Source organism: Dipteris shenzhenensis, chromosome 8 (assembly GCF_047967505.1).
Source record: "Dipteris shenzhenensis isolate YYH24624 ecotype China chromosome 8, Dip_SZ_1.0, whole genome shotgun sequence".
Taxonomy (NCBI): Eukaryota; Viridiplantae; Streptophyta; class Polypodiopsida; order Gleicheniales; family Dipteridaceae; genus Dipteris; species Dipteris shenzhenensis.
The window spans coordinates 37,673,002-37,692,043 of NC_141603.1; the positions used below are offsets into that span (position 1 = coordinate 37,673,002).

The following is a 19,042-nucleotide window of genomic DNA, read 5'->3' on the forward strand; positions in this document are numbered from 1 at the left end:
TTTGTAATATATTTATTTGCGCTTCATGTAAATGATCGGGAGGGAATTAATGTCAAGGTCCTAGGTGAGGGCTGATAGCACCAGACTAGGTGGATCTAAGGCTAAGGGCCTAATGCAAGCAATGTGCCTAGGGGCAAAGGAAATTAAGGTATCCCAAGAGAGGGGTGAAAAGATGCATTAGAAAAGGCCCTATGATGATGACATGTGGCATCTAGATCCATCTAGGGAGATGGGGCTGTTGAGGTAAGTAAGAGAGAGAAGATGAGCTTCACGTATGGATTCTAATTTAGAAACTAGGACAGGATACAATACCAAAAGGTCCTTCTACTACAAGCCGCGTGCTCCACCTCGAGCATATGTAGACTCTTTCTTCCACCTTGCTGTCCGGAAGCCAGCCTAGGTGGGCTGCCACTCTAACTCAGTCTGCAGCTTCTCCTGGGTCACCTTGTCCTCCTAAATGTAGGCCTAAGGCTCCCCCTTTGCTGCTCCTGTCTGCTGTCCTGAGGGCTGCTCCAAGTGATATCTTATGAGGCCAAATGCCTCTCCTTTTATAGGCCCCAAGGGGGCTGGCAAAAACCGACGAGCCTGCACCAAACTGGCCAACCAGTCTGTGGCTGGTCCAGCCCTACTAGGGCTCACAAACCGGGGCCTTTTGGACCCACTCTTCTAGGGCCTTGGCCCTCCAATCAAGGCAAGGGCCCAGCCTATATAAAGGCAGGTCCCTGCCTCATGGCAGCCTCCTTTGCTGCTCCAACAGGCCTCATCCAGCCCCGTACAGCCTCGTACCCTGCTCTGTACAGTTGCGCCACTTGTCCCGAGTCTGCACACCCTTGCTGATGTCAGTGCCACCTGTCCGCCTCTATCTCTGTGTGTTCTTACGCTTCAACAGGAATTGGCTGGGTGGAATTTAGATGGTGCTACTCCCGTGATCTGCTGTAGTGAGTAGGAAAAATCGTGTAAACGATGCTCAATCTACATACAAAGCTAGACTGGACAGGTGGTACAGAGTTGATCCTCAGCACTCTAATACTTTTACTACTACCTTGTCAGTTGATTATGCATTTTTGCATTCTGATCAGGCACCTCTCTGTTTGAGGATTTCTCTGCATGACATGCCGGATGATAGGCTTCCACACAGGAGGCTCCTCATGGTTAACAATAGCTCTTTGGATCATGATCATTTTAAGGCCATAGTGTATGATGCGTGTCAACCTCTTTCACTTCAGAGTTTTATTGATATTGATTATGCCTGGGACGCATTTGTTGCTCGTATGCAATCAATTATTCGCGATTATGGCAAAAATTATCTCAAAACATTGAGGGATATGGTTGCTCGGGCAAAATCTACATGTAATGACTGGACTCAGTCATTTTTTGTCTTTGTCTCTTGAAGAAAGCACATCTTTATGCCAAGCTAGACATTGTTTGCAAAGTAATGATCATAGGAAAATTGCCAAATGGGAGACAAGAGCTTGTCAGTGAGCTTTCTTGGATAAAGGTTTCTCGTCGAAGGGTTTTTTTAAGAACTTACATCATAAGCGACAAGCTACCAATATTTGTCATACTCTGCTTTCTGATGGACATTGGACTTCCTCTTGAGCTCAACTTGCTGCAGCTTGTGTTCATCATTTTTCTACGCAGTTTGGACAGGCTGATCCTCTTTCTCCGGCAATATTGGCAGCTCGGACTCAATTACTGCAGCATGGTTTCCCTATTGTTTCGCATGCACAAGTGCTTGAGCTCAAATGCCCTTTCATTGAAACAGAATTGACCACTGCTGTCCGATCATGTGGTAAATGGATATCTCCGGGATGGGATGGCCTTACAGTGGAATTTTTTCTTGAATACTGGGACCTTCTCAAGCCCATTTCGCTACGTATGATCAACCATGCCTGGGAACAGCAACATATGCCAGTTTCTTGGAAAAAAGGGCTAGTAAAGCTTCTTCCCAAAAAGCAAATTTGTGAATCATTGGCTGATTGGAGACCCATTACTCTTATGCCTGTCATTTATAAAATCATCACCAAAATGGTGGTTGATCATATTAAAGGATACTTGCATGATGGTTTACATCCTCTACAATATGGTTTTGTTCCTCGCAGGCATATCACTGATAACATCAGAAATGCTTATGTTCGAATTGAGTATGCCAAATACACAGAGCAGGATGTTCTTTTACTGCAAGTTGATATTGCCAAGGCTTTTAATACTATTCAATGGGACTTCATCTCTCAGACAATGCATGCATGCTTTGGGATTTGGGCAAAAATTGCAGCATATCATCTACTGGCTTTATAGTGACAGTCAAGCTGCTTGCATTCTTTCTGGGGATATCTCTGAAGCATGGACTCTTCGTTGTTCGGTGCATCAAGGCTGTCTACTTAGTGCACTCCTATCATAGTTCAATGAAACGTTTCAGAACGTCGAAACGTGAAACGTTTTGAAACGTTTCAAAACGTTTCAAAATAATAGGTGAAGTTTCAAAAAACCAAATTGTATTTTTTGGGTCCAAAAAATATAAATTTTATGCATGCATACATTTGGTATGCCAAAACTGTGCAAAACTAGCTAAAAACATAGAAAAAGAGTCAAGACTTGACAGAAAGCCTATAATGGCCAATGGTAGAATAGATTATAGACTCCAGAATCCAGATTAGAAAACTCAATCAAGCCTTCAACTTTATCAACAAGCCTATAATGGCCAATGCTAGAAATTAGAATAGAGTGTAGATTACAAAGCTCAATTAAGCCTTTAAATTTTAGAAATTAGATTTCAGTTGAGTAGATACTAGAATCTAGATAGGTCGCAAAAAATCAGATTTCAGATTACAATTTACAAGCTCAAGAGTCAAGCCTTAAACTTTATCATATTTCAGTTTTCACAAGTTCAGGAATCACAACCATGGAGTCTGGACATAAATCAAGTTCTCAGTTTCACTCTTGTAAATAGTCTGCTAGTCTATAGACTAGAACCTAGATTACATAACTCAAGAGTCAAGAGTGAAGGCATCAACTTTAAATTTCAAACAAAACTAAAGTTCAAACTCTACTGAAATCTGAAAGAAAGTAGCAAGTTAATCAGCAAGAATCAAGATCTGTAGGTGCTTGGGCTGCGGGCATCTTCTCCCTGGCCCTCAGCCCCCTCCTCCTCCTCCTCCCCATCATCACTATCAGAATCTGCAGAAGTGGATGAATCCTCTTCTGATGATGAGGAGGTCTCCTGTTCTTCTGGAGCGGCTGCTATTAAAGTTGGTTCTGTTCTCCCTGCTCGTCTGCCTGCCTGAGATCGTGTGGCACGTGCCAACGATGCCCGCTCCTCAGCAATGAATGCATATGCATCATCATCCTCATGCATAGGATGAAGCATTTCATCCTCAGGGACTTGCACACGTATCTTATCAGGATCCACCTCCTGTGGACCTTCAATGGTCTTCATTCGTCGAATAAGTCGTAGATTGGCATGGACATATACAAGCCTACCATACACCAAATGAATTAACAGTAAATACATGTAGGTTGTAGCATAACTATAATTCAAATGCTAATAATGAGCTGTGTGCTGAGTGCATATATGATATAAAAGAAAATAGATATGCTGAGGCCGGAGTGCTCACACACAAAATTATGAATTACTTGTCAAGTTGTCCAGTGCCTAGTCTATTCCTTTTTTTAGTGTGTATAAGTGAGAACACACTCCAATTCCTTTCACAGGCGCTAGATGAGCAATCTTGTGAAAGGACTCGGAGGGCAATGCGCTTCAACTCCGGCGTGCCCCGACCATACTTCTCCCACCAGGTAACAGGCCTCAACTGACCATCACGGAGACATGCACGAGCTGATCCAAACTCCCCAAAGGAGTTCCTAAATGAGAGGAGTTGGTCCTCCAAAGCATCTTGCAATATTGCATCTTGATATGCACGTTCAAGGAAACCTGTCCACCCTGCAGTCAACTCAGCATCATCCGATTGGTCCTCCCTCCTCCATAGAGGATGCAAAATGTGTGCTACTGCATGAATAGGCCTATGGAACCATGTCCATCTTTTTTCCCACAAGGCCATAATCTCTTGCTCTCTGTAGGGTGCAAATGAAATATATTTAGGTTGCTGCAAACCTAGAATCTAGATTCTAGATTCTAAATACAAATGTAACATCATACATGCAATTCCTTAAAGCTGCAAATAAGAAAATTAATTGCAGCCAACAGTGAATTGAAAGTCAAGATTCCTGATTTGCATTTACCTTGTTGCATCAAGCCATGTGCACCCTTTCAATGCCTCTCCAACCTTCTCCATGAACTCATACACGAGTCCAATTGTGCATCCTTCTCTATCAACAAGTCGAAGGGTACTGAAAAGGGGCTGCACAATCCCCACAATCTCCTCAGCTGCATGCCAAAAATCACCATCAAACACAATGTCCTCAAAGGCACGTGCCTTTGGTTTGCTGGACTTATCCCAGCTCAACCATTCCTCACTGACTACCATGCGCCTTAAGTTAGGCTTCACCTTTACCAAGCGTGACAAGACTATAAAGAGATAGGCAAAGCGGGTCTTTGAGGGCTTCAGAATCTCATGGGAGCTATGTTGCCGAAAAATTGCAAGGGCTCTATGCTTCCTCGTCAAGAAAGTCACCATGCTCCGTGCCTTGTCAACCACCGAGGAAATCCAAGGAAGCTTCCCTATGTCCTCTATAAGAAGATCCAAACTGTGGGCAGCACAGGGAGTCCAAAAGATATGCGGATAGTCACTCTCAAGTAGCGCACCCATGCGCTGACAGTTACTTGCATTATCTGTAACCACCTGTACTACATTCTGAGGCCCCACATCCTCTACTGCCTTCTTAATGTGGCTGTAAATGTACTCACCTGTATGAGATTCATTTGATGCATCTATGGATCTCAAAAACATAGTACCCACGCAAGATGATACAAGAATGTTAATGAGCGGGCGCCTCCTGGTATCTGACCACCCATCACACAAAATGGAGCACCCGTATCTAGCCCATGATGCCTTAATAGGCTGCAGCTCCTTCTCAACTTACCTCTGCTTTCAGCTCCCGAGTGCGTAAAGTCTCTGAAGATGGAGCCCTAAATGAAGGGCCAGCCTCAGCCACTGCCTGAACGAACTCCTGAAAAGCTAGAGTACGAGCAAGGTTAAAGGAAAGGTCACACTCATAAAAGAGCTTGCGAGTTGCCCGACGAGCAGATGCAAGCAAAGTTGTGACCCAACTAGCTCGTAAAGTCCCTGGCCTGGGTGGTAACCTGGTTGAATTTGGAAACCTTGGAGGCTTCACAACTCGCACTGATGCCCGTCTAGTGGAAGCACTACCAATAGAAAAAGAAGCCCCTTGTGTAGGTGGTGAAAGTGGAGGAGGGGGTCCAGATGTCACAGATAGAACAGGACTCCTGGGAGGAGATCCAGGACGTACTAGTGTTGATGAGGCCTCAACTCGTGCCCTCTTTGACGGGCCACTTGGTGTGCCTCCCAAGGAAAGAATTACATCATCTGGAACTTCTCCTACACATGGATTCACACCCTTTCCAGTGATACCAAGAAGATGTGCCCTTACACAAGGTGCACTACCACAAAATGAGCCACCACAATGCTTACACTTCCATTGTTTCGAACCCGAAGCACCATACTGTTGCTCCACATGCACTTGCTCCCAAACAATGTCCTTTGCTCGCCCCATCTCTAAGCTATACTACCTGCAAGACAACCATAGATCCCTTTGATTATTTGTTGCTTCAAGCTTGCAAGACAAATTACAATAAATTTTGTATTGTGAATCGTGAATGTTACAAAATTTATTGTAATTTGTCTTGCAATAAATTACAATAAATTACAATTATTTCGTGCAAGACCAACCAACTGCTTCCAATGCTCATTGCTCACAGCAGCTAGCTAATAGCTAGCTAGCTGGCAATTAGCAGCATCATGCATGCAGCATGCAGCTTGCCACGCTCCAACGCAACGGACAAAAGGGGCTACATAGTACAGGCTTCTATCGTGAATCGTGATTCGTCATGCATGTAAGCAGCCAGCTGCCAGCTAATGTACCTGCGTCACGCGTCCACGATGCACTTGGGCGCTCCTGGGACCTGTTCGTCGTTCAAACTTCAAAGGCGTTGGAGTAGACTGTAGAATGTGAATATCGAATCTCGATTGCTGCCTTGAGCCTTGCGTAGGGGCCAAGGCGCTTGGAGCTAGCAGCTACCTAGCGGCGCAGCCTGCGGGTGTCCTGTCGTGACTGTCGTGACTCGTGACTCGTCAAAAAGCCCCTAGCCTGCAGGTGTCGTGATTGTCGTCCAAAAGCCCCTTGCGCCGCGTCGCCGCCGTACGGGAGACGTACAAGAGATTTGCCCTTGCAAACTCTTATGTAAGCTTACCCTAGCCACGTTTCATTGAACATGAAACGTTTCGAAACGTGCTGCACGTTTCGAAACGTTTCAAATTCAATGAAACGCGTTTCATTGTGACTATGACTCCTATATGCTATAGCCACGCACCCCATGCTTCAGTATATGGATAATCTCGTAGCTACGAATAAGCTACATGGTTTGAAAATTCATGACAGTAAACCATTGCTTGCTCAAGCTTATGCAGATGATTCTTTTTTCACTCCCCGCAATACAAAGCAAGATCTTTCTGAGCTAATGCAAGCTCTTTCTTTAGCTGCTGGGCTTCATGTAAATTTTCAAAAATCAAAATTGTTGCCTTTGCATTCCAAGGAATGGCGCTCTCTTTTATGGCCTGGAGAAATCATCCCACTAACTCAATTGGTTCGTCATCTTGGCTATCCTTTGAGTTGGACACTTTCTCCTCATCAACAATCTAATTGGATTCTCGCAACTTTCAAGAAAAGCTGGAGTACTGAAAATTGGCAACTTGGCCTCTGCATGTTCGCCTTTAAATTGTGCAATCTATTCTGATGGCGTATATTCAATTCTACTTGCCTCTTATTATGTTCAGCAAGGCTGATCTTGCCTCTTTGATGTCTGAGGTTTTGGAAATCTTCTGGTGTTCTTGCCATGGCAAAAAAAGCTTGTGTTTGCTTCAGGTACAGCAACTTTGTTCTCCAAAGATGCATGGAGGTCTTAATATTCTCAATATCCAACAGCACATTCTTGCCCATAAGGGAAAACTCATGCTGCAGTTTTTGCAAGATTCTCAACCATGGGCTGCCATGATTCGTCATTTACTCTTGCATGTTGAATCTCCAGCTTTTGGTCTTTGGCAGCTTTCCCAGTGGGAGTTTCTTTTTGGTTCTGTGACAAGCAAAATCCCTGGCTGTCCTTTGGTTTCCCATTTGTTAATGGATTGAAAACATATCCTTTCCCACTTGGATTGGCATGGCAGTGATTCCTTGCAGGGCAACTCTTTCAGAGATGAAAGTATACATAGGTCTAGAGTGTTCTCCCTTCCTTTGGCTTTGCACAAGCCTCGACGTTCGTATTTTCTGAGTCTCAAGGGGATTCATTTGGTTCAGGATGTTATTGATGATGCTGGATTTCCCCTTACTTTTCCTTTGGCCGTTGCCAAATTTGACCTTGGAATGCATTATCGTCCACTTTGGCATAAGATTACTTTGATGCTCCAACCTTTTCAGCCGGTTCCTCCATTGCATCTACAGGATCGTCTTCTTAGACTGGACACTTTCTTCTGTGGGCTTGTCATGTCGTCCTCTGCAGTTTGCACATATTACTGTCTCTTCTCTTTATAAAGTTCTACTTCCTCCACCATTTATCTCACAAAAGGCAAATCAGCTTTGGCATCTTAATGAAATGGTGGCGGAAACGTTTGAGACAGATTTGGTATTCTAAGATTCCTCTCCGTCAACAGGTTTTCTTGTGGAGACTTTTGTTGGGTGTTCTTCCTCATGGACAACTCTTGGCACAACGACACATTGCTTCCTCTATTTGTCACAGATGTCTAGCTCCGAGAGAGACTGTGCCTCATCTCTTTTGGCATTGTCCTTCCTCTTGTGCTTTCTTGGACTTCCTTGGGCAAATTTTGAGAGCTCGGTTGCTTTTGGCAAGTTCTTATGGCTTTTTGGTGTACATCCACCCAAACAGGTAACAATTGTATTCCACACAAGCACATAATTACATTAACCTCAGCAGACTGCTTTCTTTTGTGAAAATTGCAACAAACACTACTCTTCAACTTGAAAACAGAGACAATGCATGATGTACTCTTCTTCAATGAGCCATGAATTGCAAGGCTTATTCAACATTATCATGAGCATGTCATCTTAGTGAATTTGCTGATTGGTGAAAACAGAGCATTTGCACACAACGATAGAACCTTCAAAAACCATATTACCTCTGAAATTGATGTTAAAATCATGCATTGTTCCACAGCACTGTGCAATCGTAAGCAGCGCAGTATATATCGGTGTGCATCACTTAAAAGGGAAGATGTCATCACGAGAACCTTGTGAACAGGCTTGTTGTATACCATGTTCCATTGCGCTGCCTGAAAATACCACAACAAAAGCTCTTCAAAGAAATAGCTACTATCAAAGCTCGATAAGGACCTATTGCCACTACTAGTTAAGAAGACTACTTAAGGACTTTAATGGAAGTGTGCATATCTCTTAATGGCATGTTAAAGATGCTTGGAAAATTAACCCCTAGGAAATAGGTACTTTAAAACCTTGTGTGAAGGGAAACAAGTTGAAATATAGAAAATAAGGGTTTAACTTAAAGGTGGACAATGGGAATGCTACTTTAATCAATATTTTAGTTACATATTTTTGAAGGTCGAGACCAGGTTGAAACTATACAAGATGGGTACTCATTTGAAAGCCCTTAAAAGAAGAAGCAATTGTAATTGTAAGCACAGGGTATGGACATGACAACATTAAGATATACCATTTTCTACAATGATAGATCCGAAATTTATTGGTGAGACATCTTTATGCATCGCATATGGGTACCAATGGGAAAGTAATTGTGTTGTTAGTGTCAACTATTATGTTCACTGAAGTACTTATGTTGGTGGTAAAAGGCCCTTAGTTGGGATAAACTAAGCAGCAATACTGCTCACTTTACAGCTCCCTCAGAAGATTTCTATCAGAAACCAGACCAATAGGAAAAGGGATGCAAAACCAACTCACATGTTTACAAGCTCATTGTTCTGAAGATTAAGCATCGAAATTCCCATCAGTAAAGGACATTGTGTAGTGGTTTTATCCTCAGGCATGATTTGTGAATCAACCCTATTTTGATGGTTTCTGAAAAATACATCGCAAGCTCATATTGGCAACACTCATCAGGAGATTCATTGAGATCAATGTGAATCAGAAAATTAAAACATGGGAAGAGAATGAGAAGAGGCTACCCAAAAAAGGACAACTATGGCAGGGTGAAGCTCAATTGATCCATAATTCTGCTCAGGCACAGGTAGGATCATTACAAGGGGGGAAGAAGAGGCTGTCAGTTGCAGACATCTCATTTGTAGCCCTTGCAGACAATCGCAGTACTAGCTCAGTTCTCTTTCTTTCATTTAAAGATTGTGACCTTTCCATTTCTCTAGTCATGAGCCAAAAGGCCTTTCAAAATGTCTTCCCAAAAATCCCTGAGCCAAACTACGCCTGCCATATGGGATTAGATGCCCATTCCAACCAGACTGACTCTCTTTGATTGTGAAATATAAGGTCTGACCTAAAGTGAGCTCAAGTGTGATCCTGCAAACCAACTCTCTATCCTCAGCAGAAGATTTTTCCTTAAGATCCATCATGCTCTTTTTAAAAAAAAACAATAGTCTGCTTAGTGAACCTGCTTTTTTAAAAGAACTGGGAATCGTAAGAATCAAAATCCCTTAAACCAAACTCAAACCCTTTGAGCCATCAGGCAGACATCCATTCTCTTTCTCAAATTCCCAAGTAACTTTAGCATAATCACCTGAGAGAGTTAGCGATACCTTATGCATCTTCTAAGGAGTACTCGACTTGTTAGCCTGTGCTGATTGACTCGTCATGGCTGTTTTCACTTTCGTTCAAACAGTTGTCTAAGTCTCTGAATGATGCCTTTCCAGAACTACCATGGCTAATATGAATCCACAAGCGCCAGCCGACAAAACAGCACATCCTGTATACCATATCATAAAAGAACCAGTGCATTGCTGCCTGGAAAATGTAGTGAAGCAGAGCCGAACTCCCAACTGGCAACCCGGTACCGTAACAAACTAGGGGTTCATTTTGGTCAACAATCTTTGCCAATATGGAAGATTAGCACAAGTGCAATCATATTTGAACAAGGCAATGAAGACCTTGTTGGGAATATAATGCCCTCATTTCACCTTTTCAGTACATTTGTGTGTCAGACACTGGGCTACGTTTCAACACAACCAAAGACGTGTGTAATCAATGTTTAGGGTCCCATAGCTCTACATCAATGTGAGATCAATTGAGGTAGTTCTCTCTCTATATATATACGCTTATGTTCCCATAGCTCTACATCAATGTGAGATCAGTTGAGGTGTCTACTGTATAAGTGAACATATATACCTTCATCACGCTAGAATATATTCATCTTAGAAGTTATAATTTTTGGTAGAACAAGTAAAAGAACAAAGGAAAGAAGGGAGTTTGTTAAGTTGAGGTATCTACTGTATGAGTCAATACTGCACAAGTGGCACACCATGTGTCACTTTAGGATTTCATCCTAGTTCAAGTTTAGGGTTTCATTGCAAAACCCTCAATTTCTTTTTGTTCTCAAATGTGTGCAATTCATTTCAGGACGGCTCTTTGGGTATGTGTGCTCTCCTCTCCATTTTTCTTCAAGTTATATCAGAGCAACCCTTCCAGAACAGCTCTACATACAATTTGTGCACCTATGAACTCCACACGTGATCCAAGAGTAGAGGACACACAAGGAATTGACAAGCAGCTGCATTTGAAGCCTTCATGAAGTCTAAGGGAGTTTCCCACAGCTGAAGTATGTGAGAGTGGAGAGAACACAAAACGTTGGAGAAAGCTTGAGAAACTGAAATTGATTGCACAAAATGTGAAATGCAAAGAAAAACATTAGGTTTCGTAGGAATCCTAAACCCTAGGCTAGATTAAGTCCAAGAACAATACGTGGCATAGTGCCACATGTGCAGTTTAAAACTTTGTTATCGCAACAACCTATGGAGGACCTGGGACACATGTCAGAACCTAAGCCAATCCACGTGGACATAAGCCCAACAACTTTCGTTCAATTGCTTTTGTCAAACGTTGCAGATGTGAAAGCGTGAAACATGAGACAGCAAGAGAGGGAAAGAATGCGAATCAGAGATGAGGCAAGGTGCACTGGTATATTGCATAGAAACTGTGCACAAACTCTCTCTCTCTCTCTCTCTCTCTCTCTCTCTCTCTCTCTCTCTCCTGCCTGACCCTTCGCATGCTCCTCCCATCTGCCCTCCTCCGCTCCGTCCACAGCTCCCACTCCCGCCCATCTGCAGCTCTCTAACCCATCACCACTCATGGAGGTACACAGCATTCGTGTACACGAGATGGAGTTGACTCGCTTCACACAGGAGCAAGCCCGCTTCACCCAGGAGCAGGCCCAAGTCATTTAGGAGTAGGTTGGCCACATCCAGGGGCTCAAACAGGACATCTTGCAGTTTCGACAGGAGGTAGCAGCCATCCATGCAGTCCAAGGGAGTACCCCAATGGTCAAGGCATAGATTGCGAGCATGCAATTCGTCATCGAGGAGACATCCAGATGGGTAGACGTGGCCAAACAAGAACATGCGAAGGCAACCATTTTGGCCACTCTCATGGAGCAGCAGCGGAGAGCCAGTAAGGCTCTCAACATCAGAGTCTATGGTATTCCACGCACTGAGGCTACATCAATGAGTGCTACCACTGCATTTGTGGCCACTACTCTTAGGGTAGCTAAGCATAGGATTGAGAGGGCATGGCAGGTGGGGAAAGATCCCAATCGAGAGCAGCCCCTTATCATACGATTCCATGATACTCATGCACGACTCTCAGCTCAACGGCGTAGATCAGTCTTACGGGACCAGCCATCGATATTCCGAGGGCATGGAAGCAAAGGGTATATTGTTGCTTTGTGGATTTCCGCAAAGCCTTTGATACAATTCCGAGAGGCCGCCTCCTCTTATGCCTACAAGATTTGGGATATGACCAAGAGATCATTTGGGCCGTCATAACACTTTACGAGAGAGTCTCACGCAAAGTCTAGGCAGGATCGGGGTGGACAGCGGAGATCATGAGCACTATTGGGGTCCAACAAGGGTGTCCTTTATCACCCACCCTGTTTGGCCTCTACATTGACAAGCTTGAGACAATTATGCAGACACTGGGGGGGGATGGATGCTCTCTAGTTGGCACGCTGATCTGGATATTGCTATAAGCAGATGACGTGGCACTTTTGTCTTCATCAGCAGAGGGCCTCCAGAGACACCTTGATGCACTACAGTCCTTTTGTGAGTCCCATGATTTGAAGGTCAACCTTGGTAAAACAAAAGGTCATGATCTTCAATAGATTTGGAGCCATTATGCTCCGAGAGCAATTCACGTTTGGCAGGTCGCCTATTGAGATTGTTTCGTCATATACATACCTTGTAATTATCTTCTCCAGACCTATCTTCACTATGAGACCCGTGATGCACGCCTGCTTGAGCAGTGGATACGCTTCATTGGCCAAATTAAAGAGGCAGTGCTTCCGCTCACACTTTCAGGATCCGCGGACCAAGGGATTGTTGTTTGGCTCCTTGGTCCGTCCAGCAGGGATATACGGCAGCCCTTGTTGGGGGGCGGATCTGTCAGATATAGAGTGGGCTTCGCAATAAGCCGTCCATCCCTCACCAGATTATTCAGGCTGAGTTTGGGTCATCCCCACTACAGCTAGATGTAGTATTTCAAGTTATCACCTACCTATACCGGGTTAGAGGGTACGGGGACTGCACTTTTGGGCGCATCAAATTACCATGGCTAGCATTGTCCTCTTCTATGGCACTATCAATAGCACGTAACCTGAGATGCTGGTATGCACACAAGAGAGATGATTTGAGCGATTGGGGCTCCACATGGATAGACTCCCTCCCTTCTAGTATAGCATTGACGCGCAGTTCTCTCCTCTCTTGTCAACCAAGTCATCCGCGAGGATCTTCTACAGCTACACACATTCTCAACCTGGTTGAGACCAAGCGAGCTTCCAGTGAAGCTCAGCTTCTACGGGGATCATTGTTTACATATCACATAGGAGGGTTTCATTGACCTACCAGGATATGCGCAGATCCACGTACCCCACTCACTGAGGATCTCTATTGGAAAGTTTCGGGTCTCTTCACATAGATTGCACATTGAGAGTGGTAGGGTAGAGATTCTACCCCGGGAGAGGCGCATATGCACATTATGTGACATACAGGAGGTCAAGTCGGAGGAGCATTTCATTTTCAAGTGCCCAGTTTACTATGAGATCCAAGGACGCTTCTACTACCTCTTCAGGGACAGTTTTGGAGTGTTGTCTCGATTTCTCTCCTATCCAAACCAAAGATGCTTGGCGGCTTTCATCCATGAGGTGGTCAAGCACCGCGAGCGTCTACTTCGATCACAGAGACAGGAGCAGAGACCTCCTCCTTGGTAGACCCCTCTCAGAGCTCGATCACCGAGTTCTTCCAACCGGAGCATGTCCCCATACTACGAGGCCCCAACATGATCGAAATCCAGAGCCAGTGACACGACAGCTTAGACAGAGCGTTAACACACAAATTACACTTGGGGATATCCCTTCTCTGTTCAAAGTCGGGGCTCGACCGACAGGGGTCACTGTAGCCCTTGTTAGGCATAGAGCTATGACCAAGAGACGACACAGGACCACGCCCACGAGCAGTCGACAGCACTCTATCGCCGACTTCATGCTTCCGCTATCTTATCCACCTAGATGACCTGATAATGAGGAGGAGGAGGAGAATGATGATCATGATGATATTGATGTGTCGTCAATCACTCTGACATGACTATGTAGTACTTAACACGACCTTTTTGCATTCTGCATTGGTGTGGATGCTCGTTTAGTAGCTCCACCCTCACAATTTGTTTGTATTAGGATTCTCATAATCTCATAGACCCATCGGTCTTTCGAAGACTTTAATAATCTTTCTTTCTTTCTTTTTTTTTTTGTGTGTGTGTGTGTGTGGGTGGGTGGGTGCCGGTGTGTGTGTGAGAGAGAGAAAGAGAAAGAAGTAGATGCCTCACTTTGGGACAGCTACAATGTACATTGCTTTTAATGAAAGGTTATTTTGCCCCCAAAAAAAAAGTGTGTGTGTGTGTGTGTGTGAAAGAGAGTGGAAATGGATACCATCAATAGGGGAGGAGGGCCCCATATAGAAGGCAGCAAAACAACCGACCCAGGTCCAGTCAACCAACCCAAATCCGGTCAGTTGACCCGAAGCTGACAGGGGTGACCTGACCAAGGTTACTCGGCCAAGTTTACCCAACCAGACTTTACCAAGCCTGAAAGCCTGATTCACCGCTGCTGATCCTTGTCCCCAAGTGCTGGGAAAACACCCCTAGATCTGGCCCCGTCTTGCGAAACCCCAAACTAATCGGAAGTCCTACCCCTGTCTAAGCAAGCACACCCACATAGAAGTCCTCACTCATGATGCCCTAATTCCAAACAACCTCTCTATAGCTCATAGTGAGCACATATGCCAAAGAAGAAAGCTGATGAAAATGCAACCATGGACCGTCTAACATCGTGAATACTAGAAACACCTTGGTGATATGCCCTAATAGCCTAGATCCTCGTTCGAGAATGCCACCACAAACAGCAAAGAGATATGCATGTCTTCGATATATCCTGCCAGTGTGCAATGAATTCCAAGTGAAGAACGATAACCTGTGGTACAAATCACACCCAATATTCCCTGGTGAATACATCACATCCACGAACCCCAATCGATGAGCTCCGAACACATCCTATCCATGTCTCTGTAGCTCATAAGCAATGAACTGGTGAACACATCTCAACACGTCTTGACTCATAGCTATGTAACTTGAGCCTTCCTTGCTTGCCAGATACCGATTTGTGGAGTTGTAGTCAGCCTGCTCTCCCGCCCACAAGACCTCTCTGGCTGTGGCACGTGGGGAAACCCACTCCTCAGTGCTAGAAAGTAGGAGCAATCTGAGTATCCTAAGCAAGGGCTGCCCTAGGATCATCAAACTTGTCTATTTTCCCTTGTCCTTCGACAGGAAATCTTTGGCTAGGTGACCTCTCTTCCCACAACCATAGCGCCGACTCTATCCTTTCTTTTGCACTATTGAATGTGCTTCAACACTACCCGAAGTGACCCGCAGCTTACCCTAAGATAAGAGAAAAAATTCCTCCTCCAAGAGAGAAGGGAGTAGAGGTCATCGAAATCCGACTAAGATGTAGCAACCTAGCACCGCAAAACTCAAGAAACCATAACATACTTTGGTGGAAGCTTGGTGAGGATAAGGGCAGCCAAATGAAGAGAGGATAAGGCAACACCCATTCCCAGAAGATGATCATGGATGACCATGGCGCCTTCATCAAGAACGTTCGCATGAGACTCCTGCACTGAACTCGAGATTGTATAGATGACCCTACAAAGTGGTAGCTCACATAGCAAAATACCTACCATAAGATCGTCCATACCTCAAAAGCACTTATCAATGTTGAATGCACCTTTGAGTCACGGTCCTCCCAATCCTGTAGCTCCTCTAGGGAAGCGTCCTCCCGGGCAGCATCCCAATGGATCGAGTTCTTGGGATGTTTGGGCTTCCGCTCATATCCCTGAACAATCCCCATAGGCCCTTGTGAATGAACCATACCTTGAGACCTATGATCATAATTGGTGCCGTTGAGTATGTCCTCCTTGTTCACGCAAAGGGGTGTCGTGGAACCAATCCAATATCTTACACACGAAATTCAGAGTGTGAGATGAACAGCCATTCTGATAGGGAGGGAGGGTGGGAATAAATAAGAAGAGGAAAAGGCAAGGAAAGGAGGAACAGCTTCTCCTCTTGCAGTCCATGCCTTGCTTCAGCCTTTCTCAGGCATGCCTTGAGCTCCACAAATGGCTGGCCTTCCTTCCACGCACGTGATCTGCCCACCACTCACTGCAATACACTCCAGCAAATCTCCAAACAGCAGCACACAAACCTTTTCCAAGCAGTCGCATGTGTCTTGGACTCGCCATGTCCACAGATCACCTTCGACAGTGGTTCACCTTCTGCCCAAGTTGTCCATGCGACGCTATATTGTGCAATCACCACACAATCAAGACATAGGCAATGGTCTCATCCATGCACGATGCAATTAAGGGTGGGTGGGACATGGGCAGCAACAGTATCTTGGATTCAGCAACAATCAGCCTCGATCTAGACGCCTCCAATCACTTCGAAAGACCAACGGGGCTACAACTATAAGAAAGTTGATACAACATGCTGAAAGGTTGGAGCTACTAAAACGAGCATCATCACCGATTCTAGATGCTAAAAAAGTCACATAATCATAGAAGGTGCCAGTACTACACAGTCCTAACATCAACATCATTATCGCCATCATCGTATCAAATCAAATCCAATCCCAAGTCCAGTCTAGTGAATATGGAAGATACTCGGCGTCTCCTGGAGGTGCAGACCCAATGACTGGCGTGAAGGTGGTGGTAGAAGGTCAAAGATAGAACGCTGATGGTTGTCTGTATGTGTGGGTCGACATGTCCTCCTGACTGTAACTTTGCGTCTGACAAGGGCCATGGTAACTCTGTGGGTCACGAAGGTCAAGCCCCGGGTCTAAACACAGAAGGGATAACCCCCAAGCATGATCTATACATCCTTCCTCTGTCTGGTTGCCGTGCTGTTGGCTCTCGATCTCTACCTCTCCAACTACCCGTGGGACCATGATCTGTGCGATCTAGCTCAAAGAACTTCATTTTTGAAATGGGCCTGCTTGCGTCCCCTATCCCTATCTTTGTAATCTAAGTAGAGAGAGAGAGAGAGAGAGAATGTGAATCAGAGATGAGGCAAGGCGCATGGGCACGTGCGCACATGCATGTGTGGGTGCGTGCGCGCGCGCGTGTGTGTGTCGAATTGTGGAATTGGATACCATAAGTATGAGAGGAGGACCCTATATATAGGACAGCAAAACAGCCAACCCATGGAGCTGCACTAGCCAACCTAGGTTAGGTTGGTTGATCTGACCCAAATTTTGCCAACCACGGTTAACCAACCCTAGCAGTCCGATTCGCCATCGATCCCTATCCCCAAGTGCTGGAAAAACAGCCCTAGATCTGCCCGCCTACCTTGGGAAACCCGGCCCAGATCCAACCGGAACCAGAGCCCAAACTAAATTCCTACTCCTGTTTGGGCTGGCACACCCACATAGAAGCCCTCGCTCATGAGAAAGATAGCCATCCAAATAGAAAATGCATGTTTAGTGGAGAAGCACTTGGATTCTTGGAACCTATCTGGCACAACTTCATCATCTGAGGGATATCACCTAGCTCTGGTGGCAGATAGCATTCACGAACATTGCAAGAAGACGCTCGAGCCTCCTCAACCCAAGAAGGAATTGGAGGAGATGGAAGTCGCCCAAAAGTCATCAGATTATGGTGCACCTCGTGCATGAATCATCAGCATAAAGCCACCGAATGTCCCCATTAATGCCACAACTTATGTGAAAGGTCAAGACCTAACGGCATTGTGTGAAGGGGATCAAAAAGCCCAAAGAACTCTTAGGGCATGATTGCAGAATGCATACTAGGCCATGTCCATCGAATCCATCACTTACACCGATCCCCCTTCTTGATTCACCTTGTTCCAACTCGTGGGATATTACAATTTACATACGATGGTTTGGATGATACTATCATGGATTGTAATGTGAGTCGACACTAAATTATGGCTTGTGAAACCAGTGTTTGCAGTCCTAGTCTATTTCTAGACTTCAGATCAATAGTATGACTTCTATGGAATTGGATTCTAGATCTAAACCCTCCAAACAGACTAGGACCAGTGTTGACTAACATTAGACCCATGAGAGAATTTATAAACCAGCATTGACTCTCATTAAAACCCATAAGGGTAATATCCACACCACTCTGGCATTAACCCAACACTTTCCCTTATAATGTTGACTTAATTTCATAACTTCCTTGTTTTGCGGCTAAGCACTGGCTTCAATTATTGACTACGACGCTTTTCAAAAGCTGCTTTCCGTAATGGAAGGGCTTCCAATGCTGAGATTGAAATCAAAACACGTTCCTGGTTATATTAAGTAGCCGACTAAATTGTGCATTATCTAAGTATTTCAAATTCAACGACCTGTTCTTATATTGCAAGTTCGGGAAAACAAAACGAAACTTCGATGCATTGCAAAAATTTTAAGGAATGGGATAGATACCGCATCTAGAGGAGACGCATTTTCCAAACTACAGACACCTCTGGGACTGAGGGGCAGCAACGCCGCAAGACCACCCATAAAATGAAAGGCCTCTCCTGCGCCATCGTCCATGTAGACAAGCGCATCTTTTACATCCTCTGCTACCTGAAAACAGGAATTTCGATCACTGTCCATCGCACTTGGGGTGATGTGGAAGAATAGAAGCATAATTGCATTCAGCAAAGTGGACGGACAATGCGGATCGGGGAGCGAGCAAATTCCGACGCAATTTTGGCGAACAGGAGAATTCAATCCAAGGAAAGGTAAGAAGGAGGACCTGGGAGAGGGAATCGAGGCAGGCCTTGCGGAGATCGATGCCGGCCATACTATGAATGCACGTAATCTTGAGGAAGGTGTGCAGGAACTCAGATCTAAATACGTGAAACAAGACTGACAAGTACATCTGGACTATATATATATATATGTGGGAACTTTGAAGTAAAATAAAATAATATCAATTATGAACAGCATTGCCGTTTTTTTTAAAACCCACAATTACCTTTAAATTAGGCCAAGGCGCTTGGCACTCTCGTTGAACCTGTATGCACGGGGGCCAAGAAAGGGGAGGGGAGGCGATCACCAACCAGCCCACTCTACCTACTGGTCCAAGAGGGTAGC

General features: G+C 44.9%; 1 protein-coding gene and 1 pseudogene across 2 annotated transcripts in view; both read right to left on the minus strand.

Annotated features, from left to right (window-relative positions):
* The window catches only part of LOC147899461 (vesicle docking protein), a 60,681-nt gene extending 41,887 nt beyond the window's left edge, over window positions 1–18,794 (minus strand). The window contains exons 1-4 of one of the 2 annotated variants that reach the window (XM_087378114.1): window positions 18,702–18,794; window positions 18,386–18,529; window positions 8,731–8,781; window positions 8,325–8,477 (exon numbers count right to left, since the gene is read on the minus strand). In XM_087378114.1, the coding sequence (XP_087234240.1) occupies window positions 8,325–8,477; window positions 8,731–8,781; window positions 18,386–18,529; window positions 18,702–18,749 (396 nt within the window). In that variant the 5' untranslated portion in view covers window positions 18,750–18,794. The remainder of the gene's footprint in view (window positions 1–8,324; window positions 8,478–8,730; window positions 8,782–18,385; window positions 18,530–18,701) is intronic. The other variant, XM_087378115.1, reaches the window with a different exon arrangement.
* On the minus strand, window positions 3,089–5,691 carry LOC147899463 (uncharacterized; annotated as a pseudogene).
* Window positions 18,795–19,042: the final 248 nt, after the last annotated feature.